Source organism: Rissa tridactyla, chromosome 17 (assembly GCF_028500815.1).
Source record: "Rissa tridactyla isolate bRisTri1 chromosome 17, bRisTri1.patW.cur.20221130, whole genome shotgun sequence".
Taxonomy (NCBI): Eukaryota; Metazoa; Chordata; class Aves; order Charadriiformes; family Laridae; genus Rissa; species Rissa tridactyla.
The window spans coordinates 1356908-1371759 of record NC_071482.1 but is presented as its reverse complement, the minus strand read 5'-3'; the positions used below and the strand labels follow the sequence as shown (position 1 = coordinate 1371759).

Here is a 14852-nt window from a genome sequence, read left to right as displayed (position 1 = left end):
TAGGCGAGTGTGCTGTTGTGGTGAAGCACTGGTGTGTTCCGTGCTGTGACCTAAAAGGGGGGGAAAGGAATAAAATATCGTTTCTATCGGTGCCTGGCTGCGTCATCTCAAGGGCCGTGGCATTTCCAGGGCTCGGGGAGAGGCTGCGGGATGGGGACGAGGGCCGTGGCTCTGCTGGGGAGGGTGGTTGGGCGAGCTGGCGAGTGGCTTCCCACGCTGTCCCGCGGCGGAGGGGAGCAGTGGCAGCGCATCCCCCCGGCCAGCACAGATGGGCTTTGTGCTAGCAGCGGCGGGCTCTCCCATTCCCCCCTCCCCGCCGCCCTCTTTTCTGCAGCCAGCAGCAGTTTCAACAATGGCCAGCCACCCTGTGAAGGGAGTGTGGGAGCGGCCAGCCCCGAGGGATGCGGGCACAGAACCCCCTTGTCCCCTGGCCTTTCAGGAGCTTGTGTGACAGCCACTGGTGCGCCGACGGAGGGGGATGCTGGGCACCGTCTCGGCTCCGTGACGGCAGGAGGGCCCCACGCAGCACCCTCCCAGGGCTTGGCTTCACCCCGCGGCGCCGGAGCTGATGCCGAGGGGAGAGGTCCCTGGGGCCGGCTCCCCCCGGCCACCGCAGCGCTGATGGGCTCGGGCGCGTGACTGCCGCTTGCTGATCGCCAGATTAGAGCAAACTGGAGTGAACAGCCCTCCTGGCAGCCGGCCTCGCCACCCGGGGCTGGCGGCACAGCCCCCAGGGGCGCAGCGTCCTGGTACCCATAGCCGGGCAGGGATGCACCGTGGGCATTGCTGTGCTGGGGGGCCGCACGGACCCCCCACATGGCTTGACGCCGGGCCGGGAGGCACTGAGATGGCTTTTGTGGGGACCTGCAGGGACAGGGCATGCCGCCCGCTTCTCTCCAGCAAAAGGCAGTCGCAGCCCGTCCCTGAGCCCATCCCTCTGCCTCCCGCCTCGGGCTCGCCTCCGCCGTGGGAGGTGAAGCCCAGCTAGCCTCATGTTTGGAAAGCTGGGACAGGGACACCGGTGGCTCCAGGGTGCCCAGTCCCCGCCGGCTGGCACGGTGGGTGCGTACCCTGCCCTCCCCTCCCGGGCCTCCTTCCCAAGGGTGGGCGGGAGCCCTGCGCCTCCCCTCGTGACTGCGATAAACATTACACCGCGGCCGTTAATGTTTAATGAGGTTTGTCTCCCAATTAATGTGCTTTCCCGCGGGCGCCCGCTCCCAGAGCGAGACACCCGCCGGACGACACACCGAGGCGATGGGTGATGGTAAGGGTGTTGCGGGGAGCGGGGCGGGCGGCAGGCACCTGCAGCCAGCACCCTGCTCGGGCCACCCAAAAGGGGCTTCCCTGGGGGGGGCATCCCCGTGGGAGGCACAGGGCCAGTCCCTCCTGCCACGCTGGAGCCTCCACGGGGGAAGGTTGTGGAAGATTTGGGGGAGACGCGGGGATGAATCCCCAGAGCTCTGCAGCCCGCTGGCGCATCGGTGCCAGCTGGTGTTTGGCTTCTCGAGGGGATTCCTTCTTCCAAACGGCTCCAGGCAGAGGGACGCGCAGTCAGGTAAGGTGGCTCGAGCAGTAACATGCAGCCGTCAGACAGATGAGCCTGCCGGTATGGAGCTGCCAGGACGCACCCCGGTGCGAGGTGTCAGCCTGAGGGGTTCTTTGGCCGTGGGAGCAGAGCCATTGCTGCCCTGACGAGTCCGATGGGCAGCAGCACTTCCCGAGGGCACTGTGAAAGCTGCTCTGCCGGCGGCGCAGCCTTAACAAATAGCGACCAGCTGCTGCAAATAACGGAGCCAGGTGCCCGTCTGCAGCTTCACCTGGAGCTCGAAGACTCCCGTGGATCCTGTGAATGCATCCTGCGAAGGCACCGTGAACTTTAAACTTCCTGGGGTCAAACGCAGGAATTTGGGAATCCGTTACGGGCTCAGCTAGACCTTAAGGAAGTCAGAGTCCTCTTGCTGGCGGTCTTCATCTTTCCCACCTCGCCGCCCCGTCCAGGCACCCACCACAAGCCCAAGCCCTGGCTCTCACTTGGGTTTCTCCTCTTTTCCAGAGCAAGCGCCCGAGCAGGGCCTGGACAGGTTCAGCTACGGTGAGTGTGTGCCCCGTGCACCCCAGGGGCTGCAGGATGGGCAGTCCCCCCACATGGCTGCCCACGGGCTCTGCCCCTGGCCGGGCTGACGCCTGCTCGGCTCTCCTCCTCCTCCTCCTCCCCAGACTATGAGACCATCCGCAACGGGGGGCTCATCTTCGCCATCGTGGCTTTTGTCGTAGGGCTTCTCATCATCCTCAGTAAGTGCCTCGGGTGGGCTGGACGCCCCCTGCGGCTCTGTTCCCCTGCGCGTGGTCCCTTCTCCGCTCACCTCCCTCCTCGCCCCGCGCCAGGGACTGGCCGGGTGCTGGGATGGGGGGCCACTGACCCGGCCCCACCACGCGAGGGGTGGGCATCGCCCGCAGCCGGGGCTGCCTGGGAAATTTCCATCTAGGCAAGCTCCCAACAGACAGCGAGTTGGGAGGGAGACCGCATAAATATTTAGCGTTTCCCTGCCAGCGTCAAGGCTTCAGAGGGAAGGTCACTAATTAAAAATAGCAGAGAAAACTCTGACGTTTCCAGAGTGAGAAACCAGCTTTCCCAGAGCCCTCGGACCTCGGCAGCTCCCAGAGAGAGCGGTGCCGAGCGTGCAGGGCACCCTGCACCCTGCCCGTGCCTACAGGCACTGCCCACCTCGCTCCGCGGGGCCGGGGGCGGCCGCAGCATCGCAGCTGCACACAGTGACGTATCCCAGTGGTTTTAGTGAGAAAGATAAGAAAAACTGCCTGCATTTGCAATCGTGGGAGCAGCTTAGGGAGAAAGACAGACATCCAAGAGGGCTCTGCTGGCTAGTGCTTTGCTGGGCAGTGCCAGGGGCTGAAGCTTTAGGGTCTGGGGTGGCGCAGGGGGATCTGGCCGGGCAGCGCGGCTGAACTGGGGGCTGGGAGGCAGCACGTGGGGTCGGTGTCTCCCCACACCGGTGGGAACCATGCAGAAGACCAGCCCTGGCATGGAGGCAGGGGTCTCGGAGCTTCCCGCAGGAGCCAAACCCGGTGGTCCCTGCTGAGGGGACGAGCCCGGGGGCAGGAGTGCCGAACCGGAGCAGAGAGGGACAGGTGAGACAGGGCAGGGGGGGAAGGGTCTAGCCACGAGAGGTCTCAGTCACTCCTCTTGCCCCCAGGCCAGCGGTTCCACTGCGGAGGGAAGAAGAAGAGGAGGTAGGTATTGCACGGTTTTAAGGCAGCCTCATCTCTCCTCCCTGTCCTAGTCCTGCCAGCTGAAAGGGCTGGGGTCTCGGCTCGTACTCCCGTCTCATCCGTGTTGCCCAGTGTAACGTGTCTCCCCTCGCTTTTTGCTCCACAGACAAGGAAATGAGGAAGACCTGTAGCTGCAGGTAGGTTGCAGGAGGATGCACCCAGCTGGCAGCCAGGATCCCTGGGTCTGCCTGTGCCGGGCAGCGATGCTTCAAGGCACCCCTGCTTCAGGGAAGTACCTGCGTGGGGGTTTGTCTCGGGAGGAGAGGAGCTAGGACACACTGGCCTCTGTGGCCGTGTAACCCTCCCACTCTCTCTGGTTTCAGAGATGCCATGCCGCCGTGGAAGCAGAGCTTCATCCGAAGCAGAGAAGTCCTTGCCAAGGGCCACCCCTTGCCCCGCTCCAGTGGATCCATTTACCCTGCTCACCCCAGGCCAGGCCAGAACGCAAATTGCCCTTGTGCTTTCCCCTCTGTTAGATCCAGCAAGAGTTTCGTGGCTAATAAAGTTCAAGCTGAGAGAGGTTAAACTTTGTGCCTGAGGCATTTGACTCGCCCACACTCCTGGCTCGGCACCAATGACTTTTCTGCCCTGCGGACATCTTCCAACACAGACCCGGGAAAAGTTTCCGCTGGCTGCTCCGCACACACAGAGCAGGGAGCAGCCACCATCTCCACCCTGGCTTTGCAGCGGGGTGTGCGGAGGGAGGGAGGGACCCTCCTGCTCCGGCCACCCTGGCTGCTTCGAGGAATCACCCCTCTGGCTGCGGGTGCCCGAATCCCGCGGCACATGCCCGTCCCCGGGGTACCCAGCGAGGGGTTTGCCCCCCTGCCCCGCTGCGCAGGCTGCGGGGCTGCTCGGGTGCCCCCGTGGGTGCCTGCTGTTTTTGGGGGGGCTGGTTGTCCGCTTGCGTTCTCGGAGCGCTCGATCCGGGCGGCCTCCTTGGGCATAAACCGGGCGGGCGCGTCCAGCTCTGTGGCTTCACAGCCTCCATCAGCTTCGGATACAGACGGAAACGCCCCTTTTTTAAAAAAAAACAAAGACAAAAAAAACCCAACCCAACAGAAAAGGAAGAAAACTCTGCGGCGATTGGGCGGCGAGCGAGGAGGGAGGGTCACCCGGGCGAGCGCGGGCGAGCCGGGCCGATACGGACACCTAGCGACCAGCCGGGCAACCCCGCCGCCGGCTCCGCTGGCCCCCGGAGCCCCCCGGGCCCCGTCCCCCGGCGGCGTCGCGGTGGGGATCGCAGGGGCGGCGGCAGCGGGGCGCCGGCCCCCGGAGGACTTTGCTCCCCTCCCTTTGCCAGGGAAGGTTTTGGGCGAGAAACAGCGGGTTGCGGGTCCCTGCGGGCAGCGGGGCCGGAGCGGGGAGCCCGCAGGAGCCCCCCGAGCGGGGATGGGTCCCTAAGGGCTCTTGCCCAGCCTCGGGTGTTCCTCGCTTTGGCTGAAGCCCCTGCTGGGTTCGCAGCCCCGCGGGGGCCCGGCCGCGCGCTGCTCTGTGCTCGGGACGCCCAGCCGTCCTGGCGGAGGAGAAACCGGCTCGCCTGCTCCGTTTGGGCTTCACTTGAGGTCAGACGCTGACAGTAAAATAGGATTAGCTGGGGGAAGGTTATTAGGCAAAATCTGTGCAATTTGTCTAATCTGAGGTGCTTATTTAACACAGTAAGGAGATTCTTTTGAAATATAATTTTGACTTGACACTGACCCACTAATGAAGACTCATTGCAGCTTTGCATGGCTCAAACTTCGGCTCCTGTTGTACGGCGCGGAGAAGCTGAAGGGTTTGCTCTCCCTGCCCGCTCCCTGCTCCGACCCCCGATCCTTGCCAGCGAGGAGCGCGGTGTGGCTGCATCCCCCTAAAGAAGGAGCTAAAGGGCGCAGCAGCCGGGAAGGCAGCCGGCGTATGAAATGAGACCACCCTCAGCAGGGTCTCACGTCCTGAAGCCCAGGGCTCCCCATTTTCCCCAGCGCCAGGGCTCAGGGCACAGTCATGTCCTTCAGGACAAGCGTCCCCTGGCCCCAGCCCCCCAGAGAGCCCCACAGACGGAGCCCCCACAGCTCCAAGGGAGGAGATTAAGGGGAGCAAAAAGCCGTGTCTGGCTCCCTGCATGGGGGATCTCTGTCTCGGCACCAGATGGCATTAATAGCATTACTCTGCAGGGCTTGCGGACACCCACGTGTGCACGCACACTCGCCCAGCCCTTCGCGCACCGGGATGGGGCTCGGGGGCTGCGCCGCAAGTCGGGGACGCTGACAGGGTGTGCAGTGATGGAGCAGGACATGCTGCCAGCACCCGAAGCCTTGCCCTGGGGGTTACATTTGGAGGCCAGGCTATTATCAGAGCTAAACTGCAAGCAGCCTAGCTACGGAGCCAGGGAACCTCGGAGCCAGGGAACCTGGGAGCCAGGGAACCTGGGAGCCAGGAGCAGGGGATAGGCATGAGCAAATCATATGATGTAAATGTGGCCTCCCTGTGCTGGGGTAGGGGTGCTGCCAGAAGCCCCTCCTTGTCGGGCCGGCACATGGGTGCGAGCTGCTTCTGAGGAAGAGCTCTCTGCTCCTCTCCACACCTCCACAGTCCTTTGCTTTGGAGGCTGAGCCCAGGAGCTATGGGAGCAGGGAGCTGGGAAGACCACAGGGAAAGGCCACCACCTCTCTGCTCGGCTGCCCTCTGCCACTGCCCTGGTGAGAGGCTCCTGCACTCATGTGGTCACGGTCCCCCTCGGAGGGTGCCCTGCGGGACCAGCCCCAGCCCCGCGGCCCTTTCCCTGCGCCCGCAGCCCTGCGGGTCGGCCGGGAGCTGCGGCCTCGGCGAGGAGGCATTTGCCTTCTCCCCTGAACCAGGCAATCTTGGGGGATTTCTCTCACGGTCCCTTGAGCCATTAATCTTCTCAAAGTAAATCTTTTCTGTGACACAAAGGGGATTGGGTAAATAATACAGTGGACAACTGGAGTGTCCTTTTGCTCTGGGAAGCCTTCCAGTTGCGAACAGCTTCCCCTTGGCCCTGGCTAGTTCCGGTCTCTGGACCGACAGGTACGAGGGAGAGCGGCTCCGGCCGGCTGTGGCTCGGCCAGCTCTTGTGCTTAATCCACGACTGAATGTGAGGAGATGGGGCAGCGGGGCAGGAACAGGAGGAGCAGCAGCCAGGGAGCCTGCAGCCCGCCGGCACCGCTCCGCCATCTCCATGATGCCAGGGATGCATTTGGCCCGCAAGGAAACGTGAATGCAAAATGTCTCCTCATTAGTTAAAAGAGGAGAGCAGCAAATGGTGACTAATGGAGCCAAAGAGGAACACTTGACGACGTGGAGAGCTGGGGCCGGGCTGGCGGGGAGCCAGCCACACGCCTCGCTCTCCCTTTGTTCTGCTCCCGAAAAGGCAGCGCATCCATCAACAGCAACGCGTCTGCCAAAACAGCAGCCATCCGCGGTCTTAAATTATCCTCCCAACCAAAGCAAATAACACTTCAGCCCTCATTTCCATGTTGCACATGCCCCAAAGCAGTGGTTATTAGGAAGCAACTGCTCGCACTAAGATGGACGGCTGCCCCAGAGCTGGGCCCGCAGAACAGCCACGCAGCAGCGATGCTGTGAGCACAGCTCAGCTGCAGCGGCGTGAGGCCAGCGATGGATGGGCTGGCTCCTCGCGGCAGGTCTCGCTGGGGGCTGAAGCTGGGGGGCAAAGAAGGGCCCTTGTGACTCCAGAACATGTGTCTCAGGGCTGTGCGTTGGCCCTGCTAAAACTTTTCGGAGCCCCTGGTGACTCCAGGCTTGCGCTGGAGCTGGAAAGGACATGGACCCCGCTAGCTTCCCTTGTCCGAGGCTTCCCCCTGCCCTGTGCCCGGACGCCCGCTAGACCTGGCTGCACACCCCCTCACGGCGGCCAGGCTTGAAAACCCGCCGTACTGCAGAAACACTGCTCTGCGACAGGGCTACGAACTCTGCGGCGAGTCTCCGCACCTTATGGCGCCTAAATCGCTTGGGCGGGGGGGGAAAAACCCAGGAAAAACCAGCTGCGCGTCGCGATCGCAGGAGCCGGCCGGCATGGACGCGGCGCCGGTGCCCCCCTGCTCAGCCGGGAGCGGGGCGGCCACCCCGGGGGACCCGGGGGCGAGCGGTGGCCCGCGGGCTCCCGGCAGCAGCCGCGGCCCCGCAGAAGCCGAGCCGCGCGTCCCCGCTCCGCGCTGCGGCGCTGCAACACTAGGGGGAACCAAAAATCCAGCTTCTGGCCTGGAAAGAGCCCGTCCCGCGCAGCGGCAGCGCGGTGCCGCCCCCGAGCACGCCGGCCGCGCCAGCGGGAGCCCCGGCTCCGGGCGCGGGCTCCCGGGGGGGGCCCTTGTGGGAACGCAGCCGGCTCTGCGGTGCCAGTGACCCGAGGGGCTCAAAGAGGATCCCGTTGACCTGCTGGCCTCTGCCTGGCCACGGGCACGCCAGCCCGCTTTACCAGGATACCAGCCTCTCGCCGCCTCCGGGGCATCTGTTCTCCCACCGCCCCGTGTGGCACCCGCTCGCTCCCCTCTGCTGCTGGGGAAACTGAGGCACGGAGCGGGGCTGCAACACTCCCACGGGCGAGGCGGGGGACACTTCCTCCCTCAGCACCGGCCTGGGCAGCACCCACACAGGGCCAGCCTTGGGGGTGAGGGGCTGCTGCCCCTTGCCTAGGGCGAGGAGGGGTGCAAGGGGACAGGACAGGCATTGCTGCAGGGGACCGTGCCCCAGGAGGCAGGCCCTGCTGGGAACACTGGCCCTTTTAGGCCCAGGTGCCACCAGCAATTAGCCCAGCTGCAGCCCATTCTGCAATTAGTCCCAAAGCCTATTTCTTCCCCCGCCCCGAAGGTGCTCGTTTTGTGTTGGTTGCTGGCGAGACTGGGCCGGCAGGGCTGGCTCTGCAGGGCTGGGGGCTGCTGTGTGGGGCAAAGCCTGTGCCTCGGCCCCTGCGGGGCAGGGTGGCCAGCGAGGGGTCACAGCAGGCTGGCTCTCTGTCTCTGAGAGGTTCTGCGAGGTGAAGTTCCCGACTGCGTGGGAAGTGCTTTGTGGAAATCGCCCAGCCCCAGATAAGTAGCCCTGTTGTTTTAATGACTGCTTCCTCCGAGGGATTTGTCTGGGAGGGTGGCTGAGGGCGCGGGGCTGGGGACTGGTGGGAGGTGAGGCATGCCCTGGCCGGAGGGATGCTCCCCGCAGCGCTGCGTGTCCCTCTGCAGCACCTCGTCCCTGGCACAGAGCAAGGCCTTGGGCTGCAGCTGATCCCGGTAGCTGTGAGGGTGCCTGTCAGGGCCTTCCTTTGGCTGTTTTCCCCAGTGACCCTCTGTGTGCTTGTGTGGAAGGTGGCGTTTTGTATGTTAGTCAGAAGAACTATCCTTAAGGGAAAGCACCTGGCTGGCTAATGGTGTGTGGGCACGGGGCCCCCCGTAGTCCCCAGAGCTGGGAGTAAATGCTGTTCAGGTACAGAACAAATGCTGGGGAAGGGCAGGTTAAAGGAGGCTGGTTGGGTTAGAGTGGTGGTGGCGGTGGCACCGTTGTCCCCTGCGCTTGGGGAGGGGCAGAAGCCTGTCTTCTGGGGGAAAGATCTTGCTGTACGTGTTCAGCTGTGCTGAAGTGCGGAGGGTCCCTTCTCCTGAAGGGCGAAGCCTCTTGCGGCTCGGAACTGCTCATGGGCATGTGTTGCATTTTTCCTCTGTCTTGTGTGTTTGGACCAGGGAAATAATTCCTTAGTATGAGCTTCACCTTTTAGCCGGCTGTGCAGCTGGGCTTGCTGCTGGCTCTGGCAGGTTGCTGGCTGCCTGTTAGCAGGTCAGTGGTTACAGAGAGGGTGAGACGCGCTTCTCCCAGCATGTTAGTGCTGGCCTTGCTGCCTGGGCCGCCTCCTGTGTGCTGCCAAAGTGCAGGTCAGGGCTGCCCAAATAACCAATGTGATGGTTTCCAGCCCTTCCTGGTCACAGCTGTATGAAGCACATGATGCAGACAGGGTGGATGTTAGCAGGATACCGGCTTTCTGGGCTGAAAGCTCATGCAAAGCACAAATACTTCTTGTGCATATTCAAATGTGGGGGGTGTGGGAAGGCTGATGTCCCTAAATGGTGGCTGCTGGGTCCCAGGTGCGGACTCACAGGAGCCAGCTCTGGGAAGCGCCTGGCTGCCTGCCCTCTGCTGCCAGACCCAAATGTGCGTCTGGGTGTGGGAGGCTGACAAATGGCCTGGGCTGAACAATCGATGGAGGAGCAAATGGGGCCGTAACGAAGGGCACAGACAGCTCAAGGGCTTGCCTTGGCTCCCTGAGCGTGACCCTGGGCTGGTTGTTCATGCTGTTGTCTCTTCTTGTGCTGCTTCCCGTCTTGCCAGCAGATGCTGTCCTGTCCCGGAGGAAGGTGCTTTCAGCAGGGAGAGGTTAGTGCTCTTGGTAGAGCCTGATTCTTTGAGCTAGGGCTGATGAGGAAACTAGCTGGAGAGGCTGAACAGCCAAGGGAGCTAAAAATGAAGTGGTGAGTAGCATCTACTCCCCCTGCACATGTGCCTCAAACGGAGATCTGTGGGGTGCTGTGGGCGCTATGCCAGCGAGTGCCCTGCCAGCCCCCGTGTCCCCGTTTCATACACTGCTGAGCGTGGGAGGGTAGAAACTGCACCTGAGTCCAACACGTTGCGTGCCGGGTAACAAAATGCTGTAGCAGCTCTTGTGGCAGGCAGATTCCTGTGAGCGAGCTGGCCTGCGCTGCCATCCTGCAGCAGCTGCGGGGAGGGAAGGGGGCAGATGCCTGGCATGTGGCTGGGGCTCCCCAGAGCCTGGGATTTGCTTGTTGCCTTGGGTGTGGGCCGGAATACCGATTTCCTTGCTAAGTATCAGTTAACATCTGCATAGGGATGTAGGTGGCGATTGAAATACACCTCAATTCCTAGAGGGGTGCGTGGGCACCGGGTGTGCATCAGCTGCTTCTTCATTGCCTCTCGGGATGCTGGTGGCGTGGCCGGGGGTACGGTGAGCCAGCAGCATGGGGCCGGGGAGGAGCACGTGTATGTGTGGGGGGGCTGTGTGCCGGGGACACCCACGCACTGTGATGAAGCTGCTGAGGTGGCCTGGGAACAGGCTGAGTTAGAGGGTGGTGACGGAGCTCGGCAGCAGTGAGGAAGGGGAAGCGCATCCTCGGAGGAGGAGGAAAAGCCGCGGTGTGTCAGACCCGCAAAGCACGGGCACAGCGTTTGCTCCCGCCTCTGCTGGTGGCTTTTCGGTGCTGAGGTCTGGGCGGGTGCACCCACATGGGCTGGGCGGCAGCTGGCCTCATGATGCTCATCAGTAAAATGGGGGTGTTTCTGGTGTGGGTGGCCTGGAGCAGGGAGGGGAAGGGGGATGCGGGGTGGGTGTGCGGGAGCCTTAGCCCTGCCAGATTCTCCGGGTCCTTCCTCTGTGAAATGGGAATCGCTCACCCACGCTGGGCAAGTCCCACCTCGGCGCTGTGGGTGAGCTCTCCGGCTCTTCCAAGGGACACCCAAGTATGAAAAATTGCAGTGAACCAGTGTGGGTTGAAAATGGCCAAGGAGCTGTTATTTGTCTAGTCTTTTTTTTTTTTACTGGGTGATGATGGTTAGGTTTTCAACTAAATCTAGACAGTGCTTTTTTTAAAAAAATCATCAGTACAGAGTGTTTTTTCTGCTTGTTGCTTTGTTTGAAACAGAATGCTTCAATCTTTCTGTTTATTTTCCAACAAATTGGGATTGGAAAGGCTGTTTTGGAAAGCACAGAAAACCTGCTATAATCACTTCAAGAAAAGACATTCTGAACTGCTCTAATGGTCCAGACAAATTGGCTTTGGTGCGACTAAGTCTTGGGGAGTAAGATCCTAGGCTTGAATTAAGCCTTAGATAAATACACCCCAAAGTGAAGCATTAACTGGTATTTATTTGTTATTTGCTGGCTAGAGGGATGAATGTGTAATGAAGTCTGCTAGGACTTATCTTGTGTCCCCTGTCATGGGAGCAGCATGGGCTGCTACTTCTTGTGTTGTGAAAACCTGATTTCTATCCTTATGCTGCTAAAAAGTGTTTGGGAGGCCCGGGAGAAGGAGTGCTGTCAGCTGGTGAGTCTCAGGTGGCCCAGCTCTGTGGCCAGGACACAGCTTACCCCAGGGAAAAGCTGCCTTTACGCAGGTGAGGTGCAGGCTTGCAGGGGATGGAGAGAAGGTTAGCTGGGCTGCAGCAGAGAGTTCAGCTTTATGGAGTGTGACCAGCACAACCTGGCTGTCATTAACCCTCGTGGGCACAGGTGGCTGCAGCTGTGGGTGTTTGCCCAGGTGGGAGCCTGTCCGCATTCAGCTTGGGAGTCCTCATCATGAGAAGGATGTGGACCTGTTGGAGTGGGGCCAGAGGAGGGCTGGAGCCCCTCTATTGTGAGGACAGGCTGGGAGAGCTGGGGGGATTCAGCCTGGAGAAGAGAAGGCTCCGGGGAGACCTTGGAGCCCCTTCCAGTCCCTAAAAGGGCTCCAGGAAAGCTGGGGAGGGACTCTGGAGCAGGGAGGGGAGCTGTAGGATGAGGGGGAGCAGGTTTAAGCTGGAAGAGGGGAGATTTAGGTTAGATATTAGGAAGAAACTCTCTCCTGTGAGGGTGGTGAGCCCCTGGCCCAGGTTGCCCAGAGCAGCTGTGGCTGCCCGATCCCTGGAGGGGTTCAAGCCAGGTTGGATGGGGCTTGGAGCAAGCTGGGCTGGTGGGAGGTGTCCCTGCCCAGGGCAGGGGAGTGGAACGAGGTGGTCTTTAAGGTCCCTTCCCACCCAAACCATTCCGTGATTCGATGACCTCGGCGCGGTGGTCGGTGCCCCGCGGGCTGGGGGGAGAGGGTGTTGCTGAGCATCCCCCCTGCTCGCACCGGGGCTGGCTGCCGCCCTCCCGGGGAGGAGGTGGAGGGGAGCCGGGCGCTGCCCCTCGGCAGGGCGGCCCTGCTCGGCGGGGGCTGCCGACCCCCCCACCCCTCGGCGGGCCCGGCGGGGAGCGGGGCGCGGGGCGGGGAGTGTGCGGGAGCCCGGCCCACTCGCCGGGAGAGGGGAGGAGGAGGAGGAGCGGCGGCGAGCTGGGCTCTGGGCACCTCAGCCGGGCTGGCAGCGCGGCGGCAGGGACGCGGCACGCCGGGGCACCGCACCGCCCGCAATTGCGCCGCAGCCCGGGGCCATAGCTGCTCTTTATGGCATGTGGCTGGTAACTTTTTTCCTGCTGTACTCTTTGCGGAAAGGTACGTCGCCCCTGGGGCGGAACGGGGGGGTGTGGGGCCGGCGGGCACCGGCCGGGTGGGATCGGGCTCTCCCCGGGAGCGGTGTCGCTCCGGGGCTCTCGGTGCGCTCCTCCCGGGGAGCCGGCTCCGGGGCTCCCGGACTCTCGGTTTGCCCCTCCGGGGGAGCCGGGTCTCGGTGTCCCCCTCGTGGGGAGCCGGCCCCGGGGCTCTCGGTTTGCCCCTCCGGGGGGAGCCGGGGCTCTCGGTGCGCCCTCCCGGGCCGTCGGTGCGCCTGCCCCGGGTTGCCCGCAGCTGGCAGGGGCTCCGGGAGCGCTCCCCGCGGACGGAGCTCGGGATTCGGTGCGTGGAGCGGGGCCGGGCCGGTGGCGGAGCGGTCCCGGAGCCGCTCCTCGGCGGGGGTTGCGCGGGGCCGGAGACCCGCACCGACGGGCGCAGCATCCCCGCGGCGGCGCCGGGCTGGCGGCGGCGCTTCGGCAGCCGCGCTCCGCGTCCCCACTTTCCGCGGGCACCCAGAGTAATAGCCTAATCCCGCGAAACGGGCTCAATCCAGCCATGCTCTAAAAAAAATCGCATCTTTCCCTCTAGGAATGCTGTGTTACGTGTAACCCAGCGGCTTGATATAAATCATATTTGGAGGGGTGGGGGTAAATCATAGAACAAGTGTGTCAAGGAGACGCACGCTTAAAGATTAGAGATTAATTTAAAGTTGGAGATTAAGTGAATGCTACCCAAATCTATAGAGGTAATACTCTGAACCGAGCCTCTGCTATAGATGCAATTAAAAAAAAAAGCTGAGGAGCTGCATGTAATGTGGGATGTTAAATCACAGCGCGTTTGTTATGACAATCAATCGATGTTACATAAAGGAATTGCCCATTTCCGAATCTGCGGGAATTTTTAATTATGTTTCTGTAAAAAATTGCCTCTTTGCACATGACCCAAGCTGCAGATGTGGTGATGGAAGCACCCACCTTTCGGGAAATTGTCTGCTTGGAGGATGTAAAATGACATTTGCCCTAATTATCTTTTTTGACATTTGAGAACAGCAAGGGGGAAATTTTAGGAAATGAGGAAAGTGAAAGAAAGAGGACGGAGCTGCCTCCCTGTGTGAGACCTTTCTTGCTGCCTATTACATTACCCGTTTATCTGAACGTTGATCCAATGAAAAATGTTTACCAAGGTTTAATAGGGCATCCTGTCCGGTTGTGTGGTGATGATCAATTTTTCCATCAATTATTAATTATGGAATAGCTGCTTTATTTGAGCTGGGGTAAAGCTGCTTTTGGGAGCTTTACCCAAAATCGCTATTGTGTTTCGGATCCTCTGAGCTGAACGTGCCAGCGTCTGCTTTGCTTACATTTGCATTTTTTACTCTGCTAAAAGGAAAAAACAAAACCGACAACAAATAACTGTCAAGGATGCTACCGTTTCTTCCCCCCAACAGTCGAAATAATAGGGAGTTGCAGTGGGTTTATCGCTTTTGCGTGTTTTGAGCCCCAGCTTCTTGGAAAAGAGATCTCTTCCCACAGAGCTATCTCTTCTGAGAAGAGCAAATTAAAAGCCTCCATTAGCACAACTCCTCGTGGCCTCATTTTCTCTTTTTTTAAGAAATAAAATGTATCTTCAGTGTTGAACAGTCCTGGTGATGGAAAGCGTTAAAGTGAAACGGTTCCAAAGAGAGGACAGCAATACAATGGAAGTTTCATTATTATAATAGGATAAAAAAATGAATTGCTTAATGCATGATGAACCTTTCAGATACTTAATATTTCTGGGCATCGAGGCACATCCTTTTAACGTGTTCCTGCTGTAGAACAAGAGCTCAAGTAGAAACTGAAACCAAATAAACATTTGATCCGGGGGACCACTGAAGTTTAGAAATTCCTTGATGGGCTGTAGCTGCTTATTTCTCCCCCCTTATAAAATAAACAAAAAACGGTGTTTGGCGAGCAAGCGAACAGGGAGTTGAGCAGAAAGATGGTCTGGCAGCGTGAGCGAGAGCAGCCAGGCAGAGGAGGAGGGGAGGTGAGTGGCGAGTGGTGTGATGAAGAGCGTACTGGTCAAAATTGAGAGGCTTGGAGCTGGGAAAGCATCTCCCTGCGTGTTCTTGCTGGATTCCTCTGCCGCCTGATTTATATTGGCATTATATTTACATTATGTTCCTGTATTGGGTGCAGTGAACTATGCAGCTTGCGTTTTTTAATCTCTCCCCATCTTGGCCCCCCAGTGTGGCACAGCGCTCGTTTGTCTCTGAAATGAAACATGGAAACCTCATTAAATGCACAGAGGAGAAGCCCGCAGTGCTGAACTCCTCGCCGTGCCCAGTGTTTGTTTATCCTGCGGTTTGCCATCATTTCCCGG

General features: G+C 60.6%; 2 protein-coding genes across 2 annotated transcripts in view; both read left to right on the top strand.

Annotated features, from left to right (window-relative positions):
- The first annotated feature begins 1155 nt into the window (after window positions 1–1155).
- Window positions 1156–3814, top strand: FXYD2 (FXYD domain containing ion transport regulator 2). Its single transcript, XM_054223137.1, has 6 exons — window positions 1156–1264; window positions 2054–2092; window positions 2218–2292; window positions 3213–3249; window positions 3395–3425; window positions 3612–3814. Exons 1-5 carry the CDS (start codon window positions 1171–1173, stop codon window positions 3417–3419), a joined length of 270 nt encoding a protein of 89 aa, XP_054079112.1. The 5' UTR covers window positions 1156–1170; the 3' UTR covers window positions 3420–3425; window positions 3612–3814.
- An 8631-nt stretch (window positions 3815–12445) lies between these two features.
- Window positions 12446–14852, top strand: part of DSCAML1 (DS cell adhesion molecule like 1) — a 112726-nt gene continuing 110319 nt past the window's right edge. The window contains exon 1 of the mRNA XM_054223002.1: window positions 12446–12491. Coding sequence (XP_054078977.1) covers window positions 12449–12491 — 43 coding nt within the window. The 5' untranslated portion in view covers window positions 12446–12448. The remainder of the gene's footprint in view (window positions 12492–14852) is intronic.

Coding starts and splice junctions, on each gene's coding strand:
- FXYD2 (XM_054223137.1), top strand. CDS start 1,171: ATGAGGTTTGTCTCCCAATTAATGTGCTTTCCCGCGGGCGCCCGCTCC. Junction 1,265..2,053: donor CACCGAGGCGATGGGTGATG/GTAAGGGTGTTG, acceptor CCTCTTTTCCAG/AGCAAGCGCCCGAGCAGGGC. Junction 2,093..2,217: donor CCTGGACAGGTTCAGCTACG/GTGAGTGTGTGC, acceptor CCTCCTCCCCAG/ACTATGAGACCATCCGCAAC.